Source organism: Sitophilus oryzae, unplaced genomic scaffold, assembly GCF_002938485.1.
Source record: "Sitophilus oryzae breed Bouriz unplaced genomic scaffold, Soryzae_2.0 scaffold_1494_pilon_pilon, whole genome shotgun sequence".
Classification (NCBI taxonomy): Eukaryota; Metazoa; Arthropoda; class Insecta; order Coleoptera; family Curculionidae; genus Sitophilus; species Sitophilus oryzae.
In genome coordinates, this window is record NW_022146163.1 from 4,545,730 (window position 1) to 4,571,536 (window position 25,807).

At 30.1% G+C, this 25,807-nt stretch overlaps 1 protein-coding gene across 9 annotated transcripts in view; it reads right to left on the reverse strand.

Annotated features, from left to right (window-relative positions):
- Positions 1-25,807, reverse strand: part of LOC115877536 (myosin-11-like) — a 100,638-nt gene that overhangs the window by 3,064 nt on the left and 71,767 nt on the right. For 7 of the 9 annotated variants that reach the window (XM_030893765.1, XM_030893768.1, XM_030893771.1 and 4 more), the window contains 4 exons: positions 21,353-21,532; positions 15,439-15,795; positions 7,867-8,081; positions 4,724-4,921 (listed from right to left, as the gene is read on the reverse strand). In XM_030893765.1, coding sequence (XP_030749625.1) covers positions 4,724-4,921; positions 7,867-8,081; positions 15,439-15,795; positions 21,353-21,532 — 950 coding nt within the window. The remainder of the gene's footprint in view (positions 1-4,723; positions 4,922-7,866; positions 8,082-15,438; positions 15,796-21,352; positions 21,533-25,807) is intronic. The other 2 variants (XM_030893766.1, XM_030893767.1) reach the window with 2 other exon arrangements.

Sequence of the window (25,807 nt, forward strand, 5' to 3'; positions counted from 1 at the left end):
TAGCTTACTGTCAAAAATTATTGTAAAATTGTCATAACGTGTTTTACGTAGATTCCCGGTTGGGGTAAATTTAATGTGAAGGTAAGTAAAAAAGTATCTTTTATTTTGATTTTTTGGATAAAAACTAGGTAAAGGTCAAAGTAGAACATAATCATTTAAGGTTTTTTTGATAGTGGCATATATTCTATCTTAGAAAAGTTAAGTCAAAAAAATCGCAAAAAATCGCAACATTAAATTTATTGGAAGGGTAAGCCTCCATGTGTATGTGTATAGTAACATCCTTTATGTGGATACTTCTCATAAATTAATTGTTATAGTAGCTAGAGCTAGAGAAGAACTTGAAATATAAAGTTACGTAACTTTTCTCAAGATTTCCGAAGAGGTATGTCATAAATGTCAAATGACATTTTTTGACAAATTTTGACAGTACCTAATTTTTTAAATTAAATGAAATGGATTTTTCTTTCAGATTTAAAAATGTGCACTTCGTGACCATTGCTTCCAGCTGTTATAAAACAAAATATCAGTAAATAGTAGGTGGTAAAATAAAATTTAGATATTTTTAATAGGTATAAGTTCTATTATTTTCTAAATTGTCATTGTTTAATTCTCAGAATATTATTACTTATTTAAAATATAATAATAACATAATATAATAATAAAATATTGATCACATATTGCCTGGTATTATTAGAGACCCAACTTATTCAAATGACAAACAATCTTGAATAAAAGTTCGATTGGATTAGTTATACTAGGGTTTTCTTATATACATTGACACCTCCTTTATGGTTTTTATTTGACGTTTCCGAAAACTGTTTCAAATGAAAGTGGTTTTGAATAAATTTGCCAAAAAAGTCTATTTCGCATATACAAAGTGCTTCAAAAAGTCTGGGCGTGGTTCAACTATCTTATTTCAAATTAGGTATAGGCTATGCTACAAAAAAGTAGTTAGGATTTTTAGGAGAAAATAAAAATCAAATAAAAAATTGGGTACTAATTTGAAATAAGAAAGTTGGGCCACACACAGGATTTCTAAGGCACCCTGTATATGCAAAGAAGACTGTTTTGAAAAATGTATTCGAGACCGTTAAACTTTTATTCAAGACACTTTTTTTCGAAAACGTCGAATAAAAAGATACAGAGGATGTCAATATATAAAACAAACCCTGTATATGGCAGAGGAGTAATAATTGCTCAATATTTGTCTGTTTCATCTTGTCTCTGCCAAAAATCGTAAAATTTAGTGAAATGTAAAATATTCTTACCGCATTTTGGTAGCTGTATTAGTCAAAAGATGATTTTTCCATTTTATGAATCCCCTCCACCACCCCCAACCACTCTCAAGTCAGCCAAAACTAACAGGGTTCACGGCCTACTGGCATAGAATGTTTTTACCAAATTTGAATAAAATCGTATAAAAAAAGAATTTTTGCAACATACTTCTGGATTTTTGCCCACTGTGCGACGAAGGAAAAAGATAAACTTTCCGAAACGTTAAGCATTTTTTTGTTCGTTAGGCAAATTTGTATATCTGTAAACCTAAATTCTGACAAGTAGTTTCCGTTTGGGATTAACGCAGAAGTGTTTACAAAAATAACTATTTTATTTTGTAGATTTTCTTGCAGTGGCGAAATACTCATATAGGATTTTTTGGAGAGATTATAGTATTATCACAACAGGGTGGCGCACCTCATTCGCTTCGGTTGATTATACGAATACGGAAAGATGTAGAAACAAAATATTTTACGGGGAGACAATTAAGGGAGACAATTTGCAAAATTTAAAATTATTTTGAAATATACAGGGTGTTTCATGTGAACAAAGATCCATACCTAACTTATGTTAAATGTGTTTAAAATTTTCGGTTTCTGAGTAGCTACCAAGTAGAGTTTTTTATGCAACTTTTTAATACCGACCAAGGGTACTTGAAAGATTAGAAAATTCCCTTTTCAGCATTGTATGCCGCATTGAAAATTTTTATTTCTTTCAGAATTACTAAAGTTTGAACTCACGCACAGTGCTTCGTCCCATGGACAAAAATCAAAAAATAACTTAAAATTTACTAATATCTGAATATATAATTTTATACTTATAGCAATGTTCAACCATCCTGTATATTATTTTTCATAAACAGCGTTTTTGTTAGCAAATATTTTCACTAAAAATAAATTTTGCGATCATTATCTCATCAGTGAAAAGAATAACATTCATAGTAGTTCTGTATATTATGAAGTTAAACGGGTATGTACTTAATTGAAAGCCACTATGGATATTGTTAAACAAGGTATGTACTTTAAATTTATTTCTAAACAAGTTCGTGATTGTTTAGTTCTTATTTATTTTTTAAGATGATTCTTAAATGGGTATAAAAATTTTACGTTTTCAAACTTCAAAAAGGCATTTAAAAAAAACATATCAAAACATATCGTATTTATTGAATATTTTTGTTGCCATATTCATACACTTTTAATTTTTGTATAGTTCACCTGCGTCTGCTTGCGACGAACTTTATTTTATAATACTTTTCAGATGGAGTAAAATTGATAAGCAATGCCGATCTGGCTAATACTTGGCTTGAACATAAGGACAAGAACTCAAAATTATTTGTATTTCAAAAAATATGTTCTTATTAGATATTGATGAACCTTCCAGTCAAATGAGACACCACTTGTGCCTGAAAAAGTCCACTATGTTGGAGCGAAACGTCGCATAAAAAAAGTGTCCATCTTTCAATTTATTATAAAATCTCATACCCAAGAAAAGGAAAAAATAATATATGGATATGGTCTATTAAAGAGATAACTATTAACATCCGAACCCCTCATACCCACAAAATGAACAGTAACAACGCGAAAACGTAACATATTAGAAAATGATGTACAGAAATATCTTATATGTGAGGATACTTCATCTACCTGTGATTTGGATACTATAAATTTGGAAGATTCTGTCAGCATTGATTCTCCTGAATCAGAGTAGTTACGATCTATGCATTTGGTTGTCCTAAAGTAAATTTATAGTATCTTAAGTTTTTTTTTAATTAAATATAACATTAATGTTTCTTTTTCATTAAAGAAAAACATTTTTATCTTATATTACGCTTATATTGTAGGAATCATGTTCTAATGTTATTTCAATTCATTTTTATCACAGGAATTTATTTAATACTTACACCGTTTTCATACTATAACTTATTATTTGCTTAGATGGAACACAGCTCCAACATTATTATTATTTATAAGATTTTTTTTATAAACGTGGGACTAAGAACATCATTATTTAGTACAATGAGTACGTACTTGCTTACAATAAAAGAGAAGTTTTGGATTTTTGTCCTCTAGAGCCATATGTTCGAAGCACTGTGTCACTCATGCGTTTATAGTGTCCCTAATTACATTATACAAAGAAACGAAGGTATGATATTGCGCAGGTTGGTCGCTACGTCACAGGTGATATCGGCACGCTCCGGGTGCCAATTTCAAATCGTCAAACTGATGACATAATAAATGTGAAAACTACTTTTCAAATGTAATTTTTACGAGTTTTGACATAACTTTTGAGGTTATGTCGTAATTCTTCCCTATTATAGGTCTTTTATTTATTAGTGGCAATTGAACAATATGGATATTTTTGTACGAGGGCAACGGCCCAGCTACGTCGAAACACCGGTTCCCATTAGAACACCGAAGTTAAGCGACTTAAGGCGATACTAGTGGATGGACGGGTGACCGGTTCGAAACTCTGTATCGTGCTGTTGTCCAAAAAAAAAGGCAAAAGCGTAAAATCTATTGACACACACTGCTCATTCACGCCGGTTCGAGGCCGGATGAGATCGGATATCTCGTGAGTAAGAATCGATTTAGACACTTGCCAAGTCGGTAGGCCATTGACCATGATATGGCCGAGGACCGCGGTTCGGATTCCGCGTAAACAAGTCCAGATTAGCCCTGGCAGCAAAAAGGAGACGTTAACTGAAATCTTTACGTTTTTTTATTTTTGTATGAGGTAGTGACGTCACAAGTGATATGCGCAAACTGAACGAAATTGGAGCCGCTATCGATCATACCTTATTTTCTTTGTATCATGTCCTGGATTTAAATAAAAAGTCTTCCAAATTTACTGCTGCTACCCATTTATTCTGACCAATTATTCATTTATTCAGACCCGAATTATTTCTGACAAATAAGAAATAAAACCTAAAGTCTATCTATCGAGAGGATACATAACAGTGACAGCTGTGTCTGTCATTTTAATTCCCACATAAATTAAATTTTCTGTCATTGTTTGGATGTCGTCTGCCGAAATTTTCGTATGCCGACTTTGCCTCAAATATAATTTTCTTATCATTAATATTATTATGGATTTCCTTTCTTAGAAGTATCCCCTACACAATTCTATCTAAACACTTCTACCTTTGGATATGTAAACTTGATTAAACAGATTGTATTTTTCTAACCTCATTTCCGGATAAAAATATTAATGTTTTAATATGACTGTCAGATTTAATTTCTGTGAATTTTTAATTATTAAATTCTTATAAAGAATGATTATTAACACACATTATTATCATTTAACTTCCAAATCTAACAAGACAGTAATATGAATAATACAAGCATTAGTAATATTAGATTAAATATCGAATTAGTTAATAAAATTAAAATATCACTCATTATCACAAAGTTTTTGTGTTAGTGTTAATTATTCACACCCAGTAACATACTTGTCGGCGCTCATTTTTTTAATTGTATCCAAATACATCTGTTCCCTTTTGATGATAAGATCGTTAATTATTTTTTGTTCCTCTACCCAAGCTCTAACATTTTTAATAACGTTTTTACTCTCCAAACATATTTCCTCTTTGTTTTGTTTTAAATCTTCTACGTCGGATTCCATTTGTTTGAGTGAGTCGATTGCATGCCTAAATATGTTGTCTATTTTATTATAATTACAAAAATAGCAGTAGTTTAACAAATTAATAAAAAAAAATCAATTTCTACTTGGAAAATTGTTAATTTTAAGTATACCGGATGCGTCTCAAAAGTGGCTCAACCCTATAACTTTTTTATTTTTCAGATAAAAAAACGAGATTTGGCATGTTAGTATACGAGAAAAATTAGGATCGATTGACGCATTCAATTGTTTTCGATCACTTCCTATTTCACCGGAAATGACTACAACTTTTGATTTTTAAATGATACTCCGAGTAGAATGACATATCATATGTCAACTTTTGATATTTTCGCTTAAAAAATTGTATTTTAAATTTCAATCTAGAGTGCCATGGCGGTGTTAAAAACACTAATTTTTAATCAAGGATCCTTGGAAAAATAGATTAGATCATCCAATATTTTTCGTGTCTTGGCCTGGCCAGTTAAAAGATGCCCAAATCATATTTTTAATCATATCTCAATTTTTTCAAATGGAACCTGGGTGGCTCAGAAACAGAAATTGTCGTTATGAACCGCATGTTACAATTTCAAATAAACCATATGCGAAAATGTCAGAAGTTGATATATATGTCATTCTATGGAGAGTGTCATTTTCTATCGAATAAAATAAAAAAATACCGACAGTGCCATTTATAAATCAAAAGTTGTAGTCATTTCCGGTGAAACAGGAAGTGACCGAAGATAATTGACTACGTCAATCAATCTAATTTATGTCATACACTAACATACCAAATATCGTTTTTATCTGAAAAAATAAAAAAGTTATAGGAGCGAGTGATTTTTGAAACGCACCTGGTATACATTGTTAAGATACCAAAATTGTTGCGATAGCAACATTATAAAAAAGAAAAACTTCAGCCTAACAATATATAGAAATTATTTTATTAGAAATTATTTTACTAGAATTGTCTTTTTTTCATCATCGAAAATTTCATCGAAAAATAATATTTTTTGAAAGTTCCTGTATATTTAGGAAACTTGGTTCAAAGACGTAACATTAAATTCCTTATAAAGATAAGTTTTCTCTTTGACTTTTTTCGATATTTGGTCTCCTAACCCCACCATATGAAGAGAGTTTTTAAAATTTGTCGTCATGACGTGTCAAAATGATTTTTTTATGATACTGGGAATGCTAAAGAAATCCCGCATAAAATTTTATGCATAAATCAATAATAAAAAAACTCTCATTTGATACGAACTTTACCCTGTATATTTTATATTATATACTTTTCTACTATACAACACTTTTTTAAAAACATTTTTATAATTTAAGTAACAATTTATATAAAAATTGACAATGACAATATTTATTTTTCTTTTTAATTATATTGAATTTCGCCTGGCTCAGTTTTTGCGCCGACCAACTTATACAGGGTGTTTCAAAAAACACGTGCCATCTCTCGTGTGGAGATTCCTCACGTAAAAATAAGATTTATTTTTCGTATCAACATAGGTCCGATTGTGTTTTGTTTCGTAGCTACAGGGTGTTAAAGTTTTAATATTTTTTCGATTTATTATAATTTTCTTCCAAGTACTTTTAGCATCTCGAATTAAATTTTGAGGGTAAAAGTTACTATAAATGCGACATATTTTAATCCTAAAAAGTGTCGACTTATTCACCAGGGACGTGCGTATGGGTTATCACTGGAATATTTTTCTAACAAAAGCATGTACGCCACTGACTTTTTTCTATTGTTAGCGACATAATGCCGATTAAAAGTTGTCTCTTGATATTTTGTCGATTTCAGCCTCTTTGATGAGATAAACGCAATTTTATTAATTTGCCTTGATCCAAGCCTAATAGCAACCTCTAAAAAAATCTAATTTAGAATAAAAATAAAAAATTTAATATCATTAACTTGCGAAAGTTTTAAATATGTACTCATTTATTCCTCATCAAATGAAAATAGTTACAGGATGTTAAAACATTTCAAAATTAGGTTTTTTGTAATCTTAAATCCATCTATCATCTTAAATACCTTTATTTTTTTATTTAAAATCACTGTAGGTTGGCCTAATAGTAATAATAATAATTAATAATAAATGGGGTAAAATATATAATTAATTAATTTTATTTTTATTTTAATTTTATTAATTGTGATTAATAAAATTGCGTTTATCTCATCGAGGAGGCCGAATTCGACAAACTATCAAGAGATAATTTTTAATTGACATTAAACGACCTACATAATTTTGATATAAAAAAAGGCACGTTTCATTTTTTTGGAAAAATATTCCAGTGATAACCCATATATGCACGTCCCTGCTAAATTTATCTCCACTTTTGTAGCATTAAGATATGTAGCTCTGACACTTACAGTAACTTTTAACCTCAAAATTTCATTCGAATCACTAAAAGTACTTGGAAGGAAATTACAACAAATCGAAAGATTATTAAGACTTTAAGACCCTGTAGCTACGAAACAAAGCAGAATCGGACCTATGTTGATATGGAAAATAAATCTTATTTTTACGTGAGGAATCTCCCCACGAGAGATGGCACATGCTTTTTGAAACGCTTTGTATAAAGCTCGGTATAAAGTAATACATGATTATAGGCGGCTTTATGCTCCCCCCCCCCGCAGGTGTTTCTAGAACGAGCCTTTTTCGGAAAGTCGATTATTGTTCAAAAAATCCTTATATTTTTATAATACTATATTTTAATTTATAATCAGCCTGTTGACAATCTGAGCTCCAGTGAAACAAGCGAAGATGACCGGTTGGTATTGAATAAGCTGGGATATTAGAGTTATACATAACATATTGACTTTTGTGAAAAATATATATATATATATATATATATATATATATATATATATATATATATATATATATATATATATATATATATAATGCAATTTTATAAAAAATAATAAAACATAAACTAAATTTATATAAAAAACCGTAAACTTACCGTTGTTGCTTGTCCATACTAAAAGTCGTCGACTGTAACGATCTTAATTCGTTCAGCAATTCCCTATTTTTCCTTACCAACGTTTCCTTTTCGGTATTCAAATTCTTCATACGAACAACGTACTGCTCGATTTGTTCTTTCAACACTTTATTTTGTTCACTTAGACAATTAATGCTACAATGAAACTGAGCTGTCTGCTTCTGCATTTCTTCGTTCTACAAACAGTTAGAACAGTAGTAGTCATACGTTATGCGGATAGTAAGGAGTTTAGAGAGGTCATAAGTTTTTAACAAAGGAAATAAAAATCCATATCCCTATATTAAAAAAAAATAAGCTTCATTCCGAACCTCGAAATTAGTGGTTTTGATTATACTTTATACTTAAGAGTTTACGATCATTCACAATGTTAAAAAATACAATTAAAATTAATAAAATATCCTAGTAACATACTTACCATAGTCAGTCATGTAGTCAGTTGTATCTATAGACAATTTTGAATAAAAAGATTAAAGAAGGAGCATATCAAAAATCTTAGATTGACCGCAACGGTGTCCTAGAATGGTTGAATTAAATTCTAATTTATCAGTGCCGTTCTAATTTTATTCAAAACGTGTAAAAATATGATGTAGGGTAGACATGGGGTAGAATAGATTTTGAAGTATAATTAGTGGGAAAAAAGCTCAATGTAAGCATTCAGAAAGTCAAAATTAGTGGTAGACATTTTTTCAATTAGTAGAAAAAGTTATCAAACTTTTAATTTTCCACTAATTATACTTCAAAACTTGCGAGAAATGTCATTTTGGCCTTTGATTATCTTCCGCCAAGAGAAATTGTGGTATTGTGGTTAGAGATCAAAAGTAGATTGTTATATAAGATATACAGGGTGTCTCAGATTTTAATCGGAAAAATTTAATAGACGATAGAACTTGCAAAAATAAAACAAAAAGTTCATATCAACTTGTAAGATTTAAATTGTTTTAAAGGAAAAAATAGGCACGCCTCTGCTTTTCTAGAAGTTTAATATTATTTGATTTAGTAATTAAAAATATTATTTTTTAGTCTCCTGATTTTTTTGTCTATCTTGCTTACTTCTTGCGAAAAAAATTAAATTCATTTATTCACTCCACCCTGGATAATAAATTAAATAATAATGGTTAGGTTATAGACAAAAAAGTCAGGAGACACAAAAATAATATTTTTAATTACTAAATCCAAAAATAATATTAAACTAAAAAAGCAGTGGCGTGCCTATTTTTTCCTTTAAAATAATTTAACAGTGATGCCTCACCGCCGCCCCTGGCCATTAAACTTAAATCTAATTACATCAAATTAAGTCCCATAGTAAGTCTTATAAACGGATAAAGTTATATCAAAATCGATTAAATAGTTTTTCAAATATCTTAATTTTTTTTCTTTTTTAAGTAACTTTAACACCCTGTATCTCGAAAAGGAAGCGTTAAATCTTACAAGTTGATATGAACTTTTTGTTTTATTTTTGCAAGTTCTATCGTCTATTAAATTTTCCCGATTAAAATCTGAGACACCCTATTAGGCTTTCTCTATGGATACAACTGACTAACGCAAGCTGTTGCTAGGACATTCTATTAATTTTAATTATGTTTTTTAAACATTGTGTATAATCGTAAACTAAAAAGTATAAAGTGTAATTGAAACCACTAATTTATTTCAATAATTGCGAGGTAAGGAGGAAGCTAAAGTTAAAGGTTTGTACTAATTGAAAATTATTACCACTAATTTTAACGTTCTAAATACTTAAACTTCATTCAGAATCTCGAAATTAGTGATTTCAATCAAGCGTAGAAGTTTGTCCCTCTAATTTCAATGTAAGCATTCAGAACGTCAAAATTAGTGGTAGTAATTTTCAATTAGTAGAAAAAGTTAACAAACTTTTAACTTTTTCCACTAATTATACTTTAAAATTTGCGTGTCCTGTCATTTTCGCCTTTGATTATCTTTCGTTAAGGGCGATTCCACAAACAATACATTTTTTTGTTAATTTTAAAATGAGACATTTTTTAAAATATTTGTACTTTTATTTGTAGTATAATGCCTATAGTACATAACAAAACTAGAATAACTTAACTTTCTAATCTAGTGCTCCTTGAAAATAGTCAGAACAAAATAGTTTTGGTTTTCACAGTGAAATTCCAAAAAATCGCTTTGTTTTATCAAGGTGGCTATGGTTAAAAAAAGCTGAGCAATGCGCTAACGCTGTCAGTTTTCTTTGCGCTTCTGTTTGAGTGATAGAATTATTGTGTTGTTACTCTTTCCAAGAAAGTATATTTTGTGATAAAATATTATAAGTATATCTAAATTTTATGTCCCGTTAGTAAACAAAATATACAATAAATTGATATATAGCGATACTTCAAGCCAAGAGGTTTTTACATAAGATAAAAAATATAAGTTTTGTGTGAACAAATTCTAATGTTTTAACTGTTTCTTTTTTAAAGGTTCTAGCTTTGTAGTTTTTTAAAATTAATTTTTGTCCCGTTAGTAAACAAAAATTATATTTTAGGACGGGAAAAATAGTTTCGAACGCAAACAAAAAATCAAAGCCTGTGTTTCGAATTACAGAAAAAAGATTTATGAAAATGAAAATTTAAAACAAAATTATTTGAAAAATTATGCTAAAAATCAGATAAAATACAGGAAAAAACTAAAAGATTTGGCCAAAAATAATATCGCATTGAAAGTGGAACTGAACATTAATGAAAAACATATTGCCCTATAACACGGCTCAACGCCTTGGAAAAGCTGTAAGAGCGGCAAACAAATCACTTCCTTTAGATAAAAATAAGAAAGTGGTCGTTTTAAGAAAAATTCTGGAAAAAATTGAAGCAAGTTTAAAAATACAAAATATTAGCAAGTTTACCAGTCCGTCAATTGATAACAAACGCAAATTATCACAGGAGACAATTGAAAAAATTCGAAATTTTTATTTACGAGAGGATATCAGCAGGGTGTCTCCTAGAATGAAAGACCGGGTGAAAATAAAAAGAGGCGATCATGTCGAATACGTTACAAAAAGATACATACATGTATCTTACTATAAAAGAAGCCTTCCAGATTTTTACAGAAGAGAATCCAAATACTAAAATAAAACTAAGTTAATTTTATGAGCCCAGACCATCATGCATCCTGCTTAGCAGCGCAATGCCACATAATGTGTGTGTGTGCAAATATCATGCAAACGTTTTTTACATTTTGGAAGTTCTTCAGAAAAACATCACAACTTTTCCTAAAGACCACAAAAGTTTGATTTCTGAAATATCCTGCAATTTACACAGGGATTTTGCATGCTGAACGAATGCAGTAAATGTAAGGAAATTGATTTAACCTTTTCCTGTTAGTTGATAGCAAGCTCACATTATTTCAAATCCGTTGATTAGCACCATATATTGATTAAAAAATACCGAGATCAGAAAAAAATACAATTTTGAAGTGCTTTTAGGTTAAGGATTAGGCTTTGACAGTTTTTCCTATATGTTGATATTATTTGATTGCATTAAATTAGGTAATTTTTGAATTTATTGTTTTAAAAATAATAATATATCCTGTTGGAAAAAACTGTCCCGTTAGTAATGTCCCGTTAGTAAACATAAATTACCACCAAGAACCTATACACCTGATAAGTAAATGAGAGTAATATGCTTAACTATTTTTTAGGTGGGACCTTGACCATCCTATATTTTTACATTTTGTGTCAGGCGTTCAAATTCACAGGTCTGTCTCTCTGAATTATTTTATTAAGTTTTTTTTGTCCCGTTAGTAAACACATGTTTTTGTAATATTTCCGCCAATTTAATAAATATTCAAGTAATATCTTTTTGGCAAATTATTACTTAAAATCATTGCTAACAAATATTACAAGGTCATTGTTATATGAACGATATAAGATATAAATATTTTTCGAAAACATTCTATTTTTCGTTCAGTTTGTCCCGTTAGTAATCATGGAATCGCCCTTAAGAGAAATTCTGGTTAGAAATGACAAGTTTCTTGTTTTCTAAGCTAATTATTAGGCTCATTAATTACAATCATTCTTGTAGAAAAATCAGGCCGAGTTCTCGGTCTCGTTCTCGGCATAAAAACGCCGAGATTATCGGCTACGGCCGAGACTGCTCAAGATCGTCAAATTAGCTTATTTTTGAACTTATCGTGCCACCTATCGACGAACAGTAGGCAATATGTCCAAACCAAGTTGCAAAAAATAACATCCACAGTTAGCATTTATGACAATAACATTAGATTGGAAACATATTAGTTAAGAGGAAACCACATAAAACTAACAAAAAAAAACATATTCGGAGTGTCTTTCGAGGGGCTGTAAAACGAACTTTGCGCAAAACCTACATTTTCAGTTAATTTGTGTCCAATAACTGCCTTTTTTCTACAATTTTTTAAATAGTAGGCGTTGCATTCAAGTGACACAGTATTATAAAAATTGAATCGGACGACCTTAGCTTGCTGTCAATAATTATTGTGAAATTGTCATAATGTGTTTTACGTAGATTCCCGGATTACCGAAAATCGGGTATAGTTCGTAGTCGCATTACTAGCGAAACCTTTGATAGTATAAACAGTAATATTCATTTATGTAAAATAGTATATGTTTATTCTTTATCATTATATTAAAAACATGACTACAAATATAAATCAAACAAAATATCAACAAAAATAGCATTTATTTATTAAATAATGTTATATTATCTTTACTTACTTATTAATTATTTTTACTTAATTATTAATTAATGATTAATTTCATTAAAATATAAGACACTTAACAAAAAATAATAAAAAAAATGGCTATTTCCTGTTAAACTGCAATGCTCAGCTTTAATTTTAAGCATTAAAATACCAATGTCCTTTTACACAGTGGCGGATACAGAGGGGCCCGCGCCCCCCTTAAAATCTATGAACTGGGTTAAATATGAGACTTTTGGGTTAAAAATGGCGCACTAAAAAGCATATTCTACATTACTTTTTATTTGGTTCCCCCCAAAAATAAATTTCTGTATCCGCCCCTGCTTTGGCATTTGGAGTATTTTCTGTGATATTTATTCTCAATGCTCAAGCACCATTTTTTTCTTTTTTAGTCTGTTCTCTTCTGATGGACTTCCTGATAAGCCTTTCTTGCGAGCGTGAACCATAAGTTCTTTAGAATAAAAATATTTGTGAGAATTGTTTCTAACTACCGTTCTGTATCAATATTTATGATGTGACCATATTATTAAATCGTGTTCTATGTTAAACCTAATATTTTTTCCATATTTGTTTTCAATAAAAAATGCTGATCTATCTTCCCTAAATCATTGAGGCCCGACAAATATAAGTGTAGCGTTACTTACAGCACTATTTTTTTGTGAATTGCCAGTTGTTGACTCTTGTGAAGCTGAGGCACTACACATATCGAGAATTTCACTTCATGTTTTATATTTTTAACTTTAACATAATCTCTAACATACTGTTTCCTAATGCACCTAATGCTTGTTTACAATTCGCAACGGGCGCAAACTGCACGAAGTTAGATCAAGAAGTCAGATCAAGCCTACTACATACTATACCGCATTTGGCGCATTATCCTATTCCATTCTATACCGCGTTAGAGACATCTTCAATGCTGAAATAAGCTTGGAGGTGGGGCTTAGAGACTCTATGCTTTCTACATGGTATATTATGGAAATACGCTTCCCGGACGGATGAAGAATCACCTAAATAAACATTGAACGAAATGTTAAACGTTAGTGACTTATTACTTCAACAGAATTGTGCTTTTATATGAATTACTCGTATAACCTACTAACAAGTAAAATTGTTGTTTGTAATTATTCATCTCCATACAAAGTTCTGAAACTAACAGCTTAAAAAAAAAGCGTCTCTAGCAAACAACTATTTAGAAAGAATATGATGAAACACGGAATAATTTGAAAGGATACAATGCTGAAAAATTACTTTTTTAGCGTGTAACATTACGTTAGATTCTGATTATACATTATTATTAGATGTTTTTCATATAATAAACCATTAAATAAGTATTGCATCGTGACTCGGTCTCGTTCTCAGCCGAGACTAAAAATCCAGGTTCGGACGGACCTTAATGGATACCACTGACTACTGCAAGCTGTTACTAAGATATTCTATTACTTTTAATTGTATTTTTAGACACTTTTTGAGTGGAAAACGGAGATGGTGCGAAAAAACAATGACCAATCAGTGCGTCGTCGCATGATTGAAAATCCTCCTTAATACACCGAGTGTGCAGGCGGCAAAGGTTTCACCAATTAGATCTAACAGTCCGAGCAGTAGTAAACAAAGCAATCAGGTGACGCAGTAGACTAAATCTGATCAACGAAAAAAGATAACAAGCACCGAAATTTGCACGTTACGCATATTCAGCATATAGGCTTGGTGCATTCTCCGCCGGTGCTGCCACTATCGGAGAAAATCGTAAACAACCGGCATATACAAATACAAGGGTTTAAATAGCGAGTATACGAAAAATTTATTCTATAATTATTCTAAAAATGTTAGGAAGTATAATTTATGAAAATTCTAAAAATAAAAATAAAAAAGTAAATATTTTGATATCTTCAGAAAATCTAATTTGTAATATAATTTATTATTCAATCTAATAAAACTTTTTAAATGAGTTCAACGACGGTAGCTAGTATGGTTTTACGTATCGATTTTGCTAGCGGAGGCATAACTGGGGCTATTTCGGTTATAACAATTTTTTCTAAAGGTACATAATTGTAATTTTAGAAGACATTCATTAAAAAAGCACTAGTTGATTAAAACAAGTATACCATTAATATTGCAAATTATAATTTATCCTCTCATAGTGTATGCCTATTTAATATTTTGATTATGTAACGAGCAGTTTGTTTACTCACTTGTTTCGTCGAGCCGCTTGAATCCATTTTTGCTTTTGGTCAAATCGGTGTGAGAAGTTATGAAGCTATAAAATATTGTTTCGGGAGTTGAATATCCGGGAAAGTTGAGTTATTGAATGTTATTGCACCCAACAACCACGTAATTACGCCCTCCTTAACGTGTTAACATTTTTTCGATAACTTTATTAACATTAATTTGAAATTGTCACAACACAAAGCGACGCCGACGCCCAGTTCGGATTTGTTTTCACTTAATTTTTACTACCCAAAACAGCGTTATATCACACAAATCTCGTACCTGAGTGTTTTATAGTTTCAATAACTGCACTATTAAAAACTAAAATACTTAAATATTATGACAAAGCCACGATTTTAATAATATTTCAAAGCGATCAACATCGGAACTGCGTGAAATACTGATCGAAAACTTCTGATTACTGCCGTATCGAGCGCTGCGGTCGGAATTTTTAAAATCAACTGAAATGCACCAAGCCTATATCTATTGAGAATTTTGTTTATAAAGTAATACATAGGGTTAAGCCTTAACATCAAATAAGAAACCCGGCAAAGTTTTTGTGTGTAAATTTCAAGTCTATGACGATCCGTTTTTTTCTCAAGAAGAAGCATTAAATTCAGATGTTCTGCAATAACTTACCTCACGTTTTAAGCTATATTGCCTATTCAAAATATTGCTTATTTCAGTCTTCAAACTCGCCATTTCCTCTTGGGCACAAGCCAATTGGATACATTTAGAACCGTTGATTTCCTGAGCGGTCTTTTTTACATCGTCCAGCTGTGACGTCTTAACTTCCAACTCCTGCTTCAGACGATCGATTTCTTTTTCGAGATTCGATATGTTTGCGTCATTCGAATCAGATTGTTGAATCTGTTGGTTCAGTTCATCATTTGCTTGTTTAAGATCGGATATTTGTACGTCTTTCTGTTTTACTTCTTGTTCTAAATTGGTATTTTTCTCTTCGGTTTCGTTCAGCAAACGTTTCAAATCAATCACCTACAAACAGTTAAATAGTTATAGTAAAATTTATATTATTTACATTTCTGTAATACAGGATGTTCCGAATTGTATTATGGAAATTTCGGCGGCATATCCTGCAGATAAGAATAAGTAAAAAAGTCCGTATAAATAAATGTATGTCATAAAATGTTTAGTTTAGGAGATATAGGGTGTAGAAATTTAATTTTTATTTCGATTTTTTCATATAATTTCTGAAGTAAAGTTAATATTTGGATGAAAATTGGTATCTTGGAGTTTATTGACATGAGTAATTTGATTTTGAAGTCAATATGACTCCTACTTGTAGGGAGCGCTAAAACTACTGAGTAAAAAATTATACATTTACGACGTTTTTTACATCAAAAAAGTCTCTTGGTAAAAATCGCTACGAGTAATGGTTCTCGAGATATTTAAAGTCGAAGTTATCAATATCTGTCGTCATTGACATAACCTCTACAAGTAGGAGTCATATTGACATCAAAATCAAATTTATATGTCAAAAAACTCCCACACACCAATTTTCATCCAAACATTGACGTTACTTTAGAAATTATTTGGAAAAAATCAAAATAAAAATGAAACTTATACACTCTGTATAGTCTGTATCTCCGAAACTAAGCGTTTTAATTCAGATTTATATGAACTTTTTTGCTTATTTTGGATAAGCAAAAATATTAATCTGAGGAATATGCTGCCGAAGTTTTCGGAATACAGTTCGGACCACCCTGTATATAAGGGGTTTCAAGGTTTCTCAAGGAATCGCTTAGACATATTTAAGGTGGAGACAATATGTTCATTAATTCATGTAATTAACATCTATATTGGCACAAGTAATTTTTATCAAAAAATATTTGAAGCAGGGTTGGCATGATTTAAATCAAATGATTTAAATCATGATTTAAATCGTGATTTAAATCAAGTGATTTTTGTAATTTTAATCATTGATTTAAATCAAAAAAATAATTTTATTAAAACTTTATTATAAATCAAAAAATAACTGTAAAAGTTATAAAAATGTGTCCTAGAAAACTATAAAAAATATTTCTATAAAAGATATAACAGATAATAAATCGAAAAGTAATTGCATGTAAATGTTATAAAACTATATAAAAATCTATTCATCAATTTAAATGTTGGACCGATTTTTTAAGTAATTTCGTGTGAATCCATTAGACCAATAAACGCGGAGATTTATTTTAAAATTTATGTATAAGTGACAAAAATTCGCTGTTTGAATACATATCATTCGCAGTCTAGTGCAGAACTAGGTTCTTCTGATATACTATATCTTCATTCACAAGAATCTATAATAATCGTTGTCAGGAAATATGTTGTTTTATTTTTTTTTGAAATGGTTGTATTTTTCCAAATTCTTACCGACATTTTGATCCTCAGTAAGTATTTTACACTTTGACATTAGATAATACTAATTTCATTCTCGACTTAAGAGTATTTCCGAACAATAGTGTATTGTTTTATTAGGAGTAAAAATTATACTGTTTTTGATGAATTATACTCCTTTGAAGGACCATCGTAAAGCTATTCCGACGTTACAAAGAAGCACAAAAAGTACATTTTTACTACTCCTAATAGAACTTGCATACTATTTTTTTAAAACATTACAAATCATTTTTAATCAATTTCAAATATTGCAAATAATATAAACAGTAATCAAGCAACAATTTAATTTGTACACTCGTTGAATTTGACACTTAATATCAGTTTAATAATATATTTTTGTACTTTTGTGCTTAGGCGTAACAGTGCTTTACTTTTATACCTAGGCGTTAAAATTAATACTCTTGAGACGTTTGAAAAAAAATCCTTTTGATCTGAAGCGAGCAACTTTTTTGCGAAATATATTGGTGACCGATGTGGAAAAATGACAAACGCACCCTAGAATTATTAATGTTATCGATAACGGACAGAGTTATAAAGATTTAGCCATTTAGGATAGGACTTTAATTGGAAATAAGTCCTAGTCATTTGGAAATCCGATTTAAATATTGTTTTGAATTAAAATCAAAAAAATCTGATTTAAATCAAATAAATCTGATTTTTTTGATTTTTTTAAAAAATCATGATTTTTTCCAACCCTGATTTCAAGTATCTATAGTAAGAACATAATATACGGTCTATTCTTACAAAAAAAATATATTTAATATACTTATACAATATGTCTCCGGATTGTCTTTACAAGCGGAAAACTGTTTTATTATTGGAATTTTGAGAAAAATGCTTTCTTCATAAAAAAGTTTGCTTGTTTCTAAATATCCTCCTAAAAAAGTCCCTAATAAACCTAAACATTGTTCCTAAACCTTCCTAAAAAAGTCCTAAAAATCAAAAGGCGCTTCTATGGTAATATATTTTCGATTTCATTCTTTGATAGATAGATATTATTATTTTGATTAACGTCATATTTTTTACTGTTGTTAAAGTATCACAGTTTCCGATAAGTATTATCACACTTTCTCTAACTTTCTGCTTTTTTAACATTTTAAAACTACAAAAACTATCAGGTTAACTAAAATTCTATCAATAACAATCTACCAAAGAATGAAAATCATCACGAAATTAAATTACCATAGAAACGCGTTTTGATTTTTAGGACGAGGAATATTCAACCCTATTTTTATGTCCTTTTAAATTTTCTCTCAAACTATATGGAAATTTGCAAGATTATAAACGGGATTAACCATTTTAGAACAGGCAAAAATTTATATAATGAATGTATTTTGCTCACAAATGTCAATAACAAAAAAGTTTTTCTGAATACGTCAGTCGATCCTGATTTATGTCTATTAACAAATCAAATCTGGTTTTTTTATCTAAAAAAATTAAAAAGTTATAGGGGTGAGTTGCTTTTGGGAAAAACCCGGTATAGTGTGTCCAATACTTTCAGGGACTACTTAAAAAGACTTGAGGAAGGAGTCTCATAAAAATATTCAAGCATTACAGAAGGAAACACTCAATTTATTGACAGTTTTATTTGACTTGAATTTTTGCTAATTTGTTGGGTTTTTCTGAGATTATTTTATGTTATTATTTAAAGGTCCATGCAGGTGGCGGCTCGTCAGGTGCAGTAGGTGAAGGGGCACTTCCCCGAAATAATACTCAAATTAAAGAAAAAACTTTACTGCTTAAAATATTAATTTAGTTTAATATATTTACATGTATCTAAATAATAAAATGTGGCGGACTTCTGCATAATAGGCCCATCGTATCGTTAATTCCGAATTCCGTTAATAAGCCGAAAAAGTAGCATTATAGGCTCGCAAGTGCCTACAAGCCAGAAATGCAAGTGAAAATGTTTCTATTTCTGAGGCAAGCGGCTGCACGGTTTCCATGGTAACGTGACGTCAACCTAGCGGCAGATGTAAATCCCCCCGCCCAGTTGTTGTTGTTATTTATTGGTGTTATTGTTAATGGCTTTTGTTGATTTAACTTGTTAATTTTTGCCGATTTTTGCTGTTTGTTTTGTTGTTGTATTTCAACACTGATTTGTGTGTGTGTGTGTGTGTGTATGTGTTAAAAAATGAACACAATTAATGACTTGGTGTGCAATTTATTGGAAACTCCCTTCAGACGGTGGACAGATGAAGATAAGAGGCATGTTTTATCTCAAGGGCGACCAACTGAAACTTTAACCATAAATTGCAAAAAAGAAATAAGAAAAAGTGGTAAATCTTATATTAAATTTAAGTCTTCTTGGTTTTCTGATTTTAATTGGCTATGTAGTAGTATTGTTTTACAAAAAATATTTTGTTGGTCGTGTTTCCTATATATTTTCTAATAAACATGGCATTTGGAATAAAGAAGGGTTCACTGATTTCGTAAATATAACAAGATCTTTGCATAAACACGGGGATTCTGCAGAACATTTAAAATGTCAGTTAATGCTAATAAATTTAAAAAAAATCAAAATACAATAGCCGATGCTTTAGAAAAAAAACGTTAGACTCTATAAGTTTAATTTTAATGAAAATGTTCGTTTAAATAGGCTTTAATGAATATGCATTAATATATACATTAATTAAATGACGATATTACTGATAAGTTTGCATCAATAAAGAACAGAAAAATTGAGCTGATTTACAAAAATTAGTAAGGTTAGTAATAAGTCAAATTTATTTTCGTTAATATTGCTTAGTAAACATTAATGTAATAATAATTAATGTAATAATTGAATAATAATTGAATGGCTCCTCGGTTGTAACCAACAATTTTTTCAATATCGAAATTTCAGTGAAAAAAACGAGGAAAAAACGCTATACCTATACGAAAATTACAACCTTATTTCACTGAAATCTCTATTTTGAAAAAATGTCTGTTACAACGTTTTTCGGGGAAGCCATTCAATAATTAGTGTTCGCCATAAAGTTGGATCCATATGGACAGTTTTTTTGGTATTAGAGTTTAAAAAAAACTTTTTGTGGCAATCAATTCTGCTTTAAAAACAACTTAAAATGCACCAAGTCAAAGTTGAAACATAATTTTGTTAGTCACTTTTTTTTAAATAATAATAATTTAATCCTTTAATAATAATAATAATAATTTAACATTTAAAAATAATAAATTTAATTAATTTTTAATTTTTAAAAATTTTAAATATTTTGTATTTGACAGCTCCCAGATGTTAGCTGTCAACTTTGGCTTGGTGCATTTTAAGTTGTTTTCAAAGCAGAAGTGATTGCCACAAAAAGATTTTTTAAAACTCTAATATAAAAAAAACGTCCATATGGATCCAACTTTATGGTGGGCACTGTATATAATGTTTATTATATTTAATTTAAGTAAATTTAATTAAATTTTCACTGGAATGCAAAATAATGTGTTTATCAAAAACTGGTTGTATCTCTTTTTACTTAGTGCGTTTTAGCACAAACTAAAACGAAAATATTATAGGTATTATTGTATAAATAATAACAAAAAAAATGTTGACAAAACGGTGAATGCAGCAAAATTTCAAATGATATTTTAAAAAATGTTGACAAAGTGTTGAATGCGCCAAAAAAATTTTCGCCCGCGGCGCAATTTAAATAATTAACTCTTCACCTACTTTTTTACCCACGAGCCGCCACTGGGTCCATGTACATTAATACCTGACAATGAAAGCTATTCTGTCATATCAATTCAAAAGTAGATTGTATTTTCTATCATTTTTGAAATGTCATCTGTTGTTACTATTCTATAAGAAAAATGATCATAAAAATGATCATTAAAAAAATCTGCTCTAGATAAATAAAATTTTTTTATCTTTTTCCCTTTTTTTAAGTATTGTGTAAGGAGATGTACACTTGAATATAATACGATCGAAAAAAAGCCGTCAGAGTTAACTTGGAAACGAAGATCGCTGTCATTTTAATGTAAAAATATATGGTTAGGTCAACTTGACGTCATTTTTTTCGATTATACAGTTCTATCAAACGGGCTACGTTGATAGATTTTATTCTTTCCGAAACAGTACCCTCTCTACAATTCGTGGTTAACTGTATTTACATTTTATATCCTAATATTTGCAGTAAAAATCTTTAATAAAGCTAATAATACTTACCGATTTTTTGAGCATATCTATCATTCTGTGGTAGAACTCAACTTCACATGGACAACTATCGCAAATCTCTTGGCTTTTAGACGTCTGATCACTACTTCGATTACAAGTACTACTTTTACAACTTGCTTTAAGTTCTTTTTGAATCAAGTTTTTGTTTAACTCGGAATTAAGTTCCATCATCTATAACATAACACGGATGATATTTTTTATATTACAAATTTCTATATACAATGTAATATAAAGCTAACCAGCGAGAGATTGACCTATTTCGACAGACGACTTTCAAAATCTGACAGAAAATAAAACAATTTATTTTTAGTTGAAAGGACAAATAACAATTTTGTCACTGTCAATATTCATTCGTTAGACAGACTATAGGATTTCTATTTTTACTGTTACTGAGAATTTTACTGTTAATATACATACACGTGCTTTGAATAAAATAATAAGGGAGGGCATATCAAAAATCGGGCTCCTAAAATAGCCTACTTAAATTCCGGTTTATCAGTGCCGTTCTAATTTTATTCAAAACGTATAAAAATCTGATGTAGGGTAGACATGGGGTAGACTCAATAATTTGTTGTTTTATTTATATTAAAATTGTTATAACAATATACAATTCTAATAAAAATAAATAATAAGTTATAATAATTGCTTTGAATACGCTTCAGTAGCGTATTCTATGCGTATAATACCGGGTGCGTCTCAAAAGTGGCTCACCCCTATAACTTTTCAGATAAAAAATCAAGATTTGGTTGCATTGATGTTAGTACATGACGTAAATTAGGATTGATTGACGTATTCAATTGTTTTCGGTCACTTCCTGTTTCACCGGAAATGACTACAACTTTTGATTTTTAAATGGCACCCTTGATATTTTGTTACTTAGAAAAATAGAATAGATTGACATATCATATGTCAACTTTTGACATTTTCAAATATGGTTTATTTGAAATTGCAACATGCGATTCATAACGACAATTTGACTCGAAATACCAAGTGTGTGGTATCAAATTATTCGTAAAAAAATGCTTTTTCCAAATATGCTAATGACCCACCCTCGTTCCATTTGAAAAATTGAGATATGATTAAAAATACGATTTGAGCATCTTTTAATCTTAAATAAAAACTATTAGAGGATCAAATCTATTTTCCAAGGTTCCTTGATTAAAAATTAGTGTTTTTAAAACCAGCCATGGAACTTTAGATTAAAATTTAAAACACAATTGTTTTAAGCGAAAATATCAAAAGTTGACATATGCTATGTCAATCTATTCTATTATACATATAAGACATTTTTATACATATTTTTAGCAAAAAATTATTATGTAGCCCTTATAGTAACTTTTACTTTCAAAATTTCATTTGAATCACTAAAAGCACTTAAATAAATAATAAATCGAAAAAAAAATTAAGACTTTAACCACCTTAGCATACGAAACAAAGCAGAATCGGACCTATGTTGATATAAAAAATAAATCTTATTTTTACGTGAAAAATCGTCAAACGAGAGATAGTACATATGTTTTGAAACACCCTGTACAAAATAAAGTATAAATAATAAATTCAAAAAATTATACACGTATAGTCACGTGGCTTAACTTCCAAAATAATTATACAATTTGACAGAAGATCATTCAATATAGATAGCAAACTAAGAATAACTCTAGGAAACTTTGAAAGAGCTAATCACGGGGGTGTCACTTGTATGGGAAAACAGGCAACAGTCAAATTTAAACGTGCCAGGACCAACGACAAAGAAAGCAACATCTGCCAGGCATTGGCTTTCTTTGTCACTCACATTGCTTAAATCATGATACCGCGGCCATTTTGTCAACAAAGAAGCTGGCCGGGCTGTCCTGGCAAGTGATTTAAAACAATTTTGCTTTTTTACAATATTAAATTACCATTTGGATGTATTTAATGCGATTATTCAGTTAACTGGTAAGTCAGAAATTACACACAAATACTTTATTCGTAAATACAACTAAGATGTAAACGTATTTTTGTATTTTTAGATTTCAACTCTTGCAAAGACCCGCCGATAGAACCTGATAATAATATCAAAACACGTAAGTACCTCTATAATTTATGATGAAAAATGATTTTGATTATATTTTATATTATTTAATAGAGGTGGGCCAGTCTGCGATTTTTGTGGAGCTGCTACGCTCTGCGACTGCTCCAATAAAAGCACTGTGACAAGTAGCAGCGATTTTTCGGAGCAATTAACCTATAAATTAAAAATGTAGTTTTATAGGTTAATTGCTCCGAAAAATCGCACTCGGTGTTCGGCACCGTTCGTTGCATTTACTAAAAAAGTACAGGACTATAGGTGTGATTATGATAGGCAACATCATCGTCTACTTTTATTTATTTATATCGTATGATCGAAAAACGGCGTCAGCGATAGCTATGAAATGAAGATTGCTGGCATTTTATATGTAAAATTTATGGGGAATGTTATCGATTGTCATTTCCAAGCCAACTGGACGCCGTTTTTTATTTCGATCAGTAGTGGCGATTTTAACGTCTGTGCAATCGGGGTAAGTCACCGACGGGCCCCAAGCCTCCCGGGCCCTTGCGAACAAGATTCGAACTTTTCCGAACTACGGGCCCCTAGAGCTCTTAAAATCGCGGCTGTACGGTACTATACTGATGTCTTAGTTTGATAGATGTTGCTATATTTTTTTAGTCTATTCAGAAGAATTTGAGTGTTTCTAAGTACCAAGCACTTTGCTATAAATATCTTAAAGAGTCTGTTCATTTTCACAGAGTGGTGGCCCATGGTAAAAACTTAATGTTATATTCAATTCAAAGTCGAAACTGTCAAAAAAATCTTTATTAGTGACCGGTTTCGGCTATTTAGCCATCATCAGACCTTAAAAATAGATATAAATAATAAAACTTATATGAATGTATAAGATCAAATAAAAGATTTAGGATATACAACAAAACACAGATACAAAATTAACTAACAAATAAACATACTAACAAGTTAAAAATTACCTTTGTCAAAAACATCTGTTTGTGATTAATATATAATACATAAATATCTTATTTAGATTCATGAAAGAAAAAGCGAACGCTGCTACGTTTCCCGTTCCCAAACTCCCAACAGCTCCAGTACACAGAATATACTCAATATACTATGCTCCAGTCGACTGCGACCTGCGACGACTGTGACTGGAACAGTCTGACCGGGCGACGGGGCTAGGAGCATTTTCAGAATTTACACTATTGCCTGCTATTGCTCCTATTGCTACTCACGAGCGCAGATGTCCTAAACTTGTAAACTGCTCCGAAATGTCACTGCGATTTTCTTGGAACTGGAGCAGTCACATACTGCGACGTTGGTGGAGCTGTGACAAAGTAGCGGACAGCGATTTCACAACCCACCTCTATTATTTAAATACTTTCTAACCTCAAATAATAGTAAGATCCTTGTTTATATCGCACAGCCCGTTCAAAACTGTATTGTCTTCAAAAAATGTTTACAAAACAAACAATTATTAAAAAAACAATGTCCTTTTAATCTGATTTATACCTCAGAAGGATGCCAGTAAAATTTTATTAAATCAACATTATATTATTTGGCCGTTAATATGCAAAAAGGAGCATATTGCCTTAACTTAAATTTTCTTTTACTTCTGGTGACAATGTTCTCTATATTCTCTATTTTGAGTTAGTAAACTTTTGAACGGGATGTGCGATATATAAAATACATAATATATCCAAGGGTATGATCTGATAAAAGTATTTTTTGATGCATTTTTTGGTTGTTTATGCACGTTGGCTTGGTTTGTTTTATTCAGCTTATGTTTATTTGGTATAACAGTTTTTTTTGCCTTTGGAATGGCATGCATTGAGGCTAGATAGTGTTTCATTAGATCATTAAAGGAATTTAAATTAGCATATATTTTTTGTGATATTAGTGTGTTATCATGATACAGGTAGTTGTATCATAGTGCCTTATGCATGTTATTTACCTATTATATACTTATGTGATGTATTATCAGTAAAAAAGATGATAACATACTACTAAAATATCTTTTTAATAGTATGTTTATCTTTTCAATTCACTAGTTATTTGCAAAATGTATTTTGAACTAATTTAAGTCATTAATTGATCATCTTTCTTTTTCAGGTTCCGGGATATTCTTTTTCATTGTTAAAAAAACATATATATTTCAATAGTATTGTAATATAAATCGCAGCTCTAAAAAATAAATGATACTGTTTACTAATGTGTAATTTATTTACTATGAATTTTCTCTGAAAATAATAAGTCTTTAATAATATCATTGATTTGCTGTAAATGTGTAAATTTGTGTAAATGTGTAAATTTGTGTAAATTTAATAGACATATTTTTTACTACATTAAATTATATTAAAGTAATAAAAAATACGTTTATTAACTTTAAACAGTAAGTCAGTGATACTTATAAAAATATA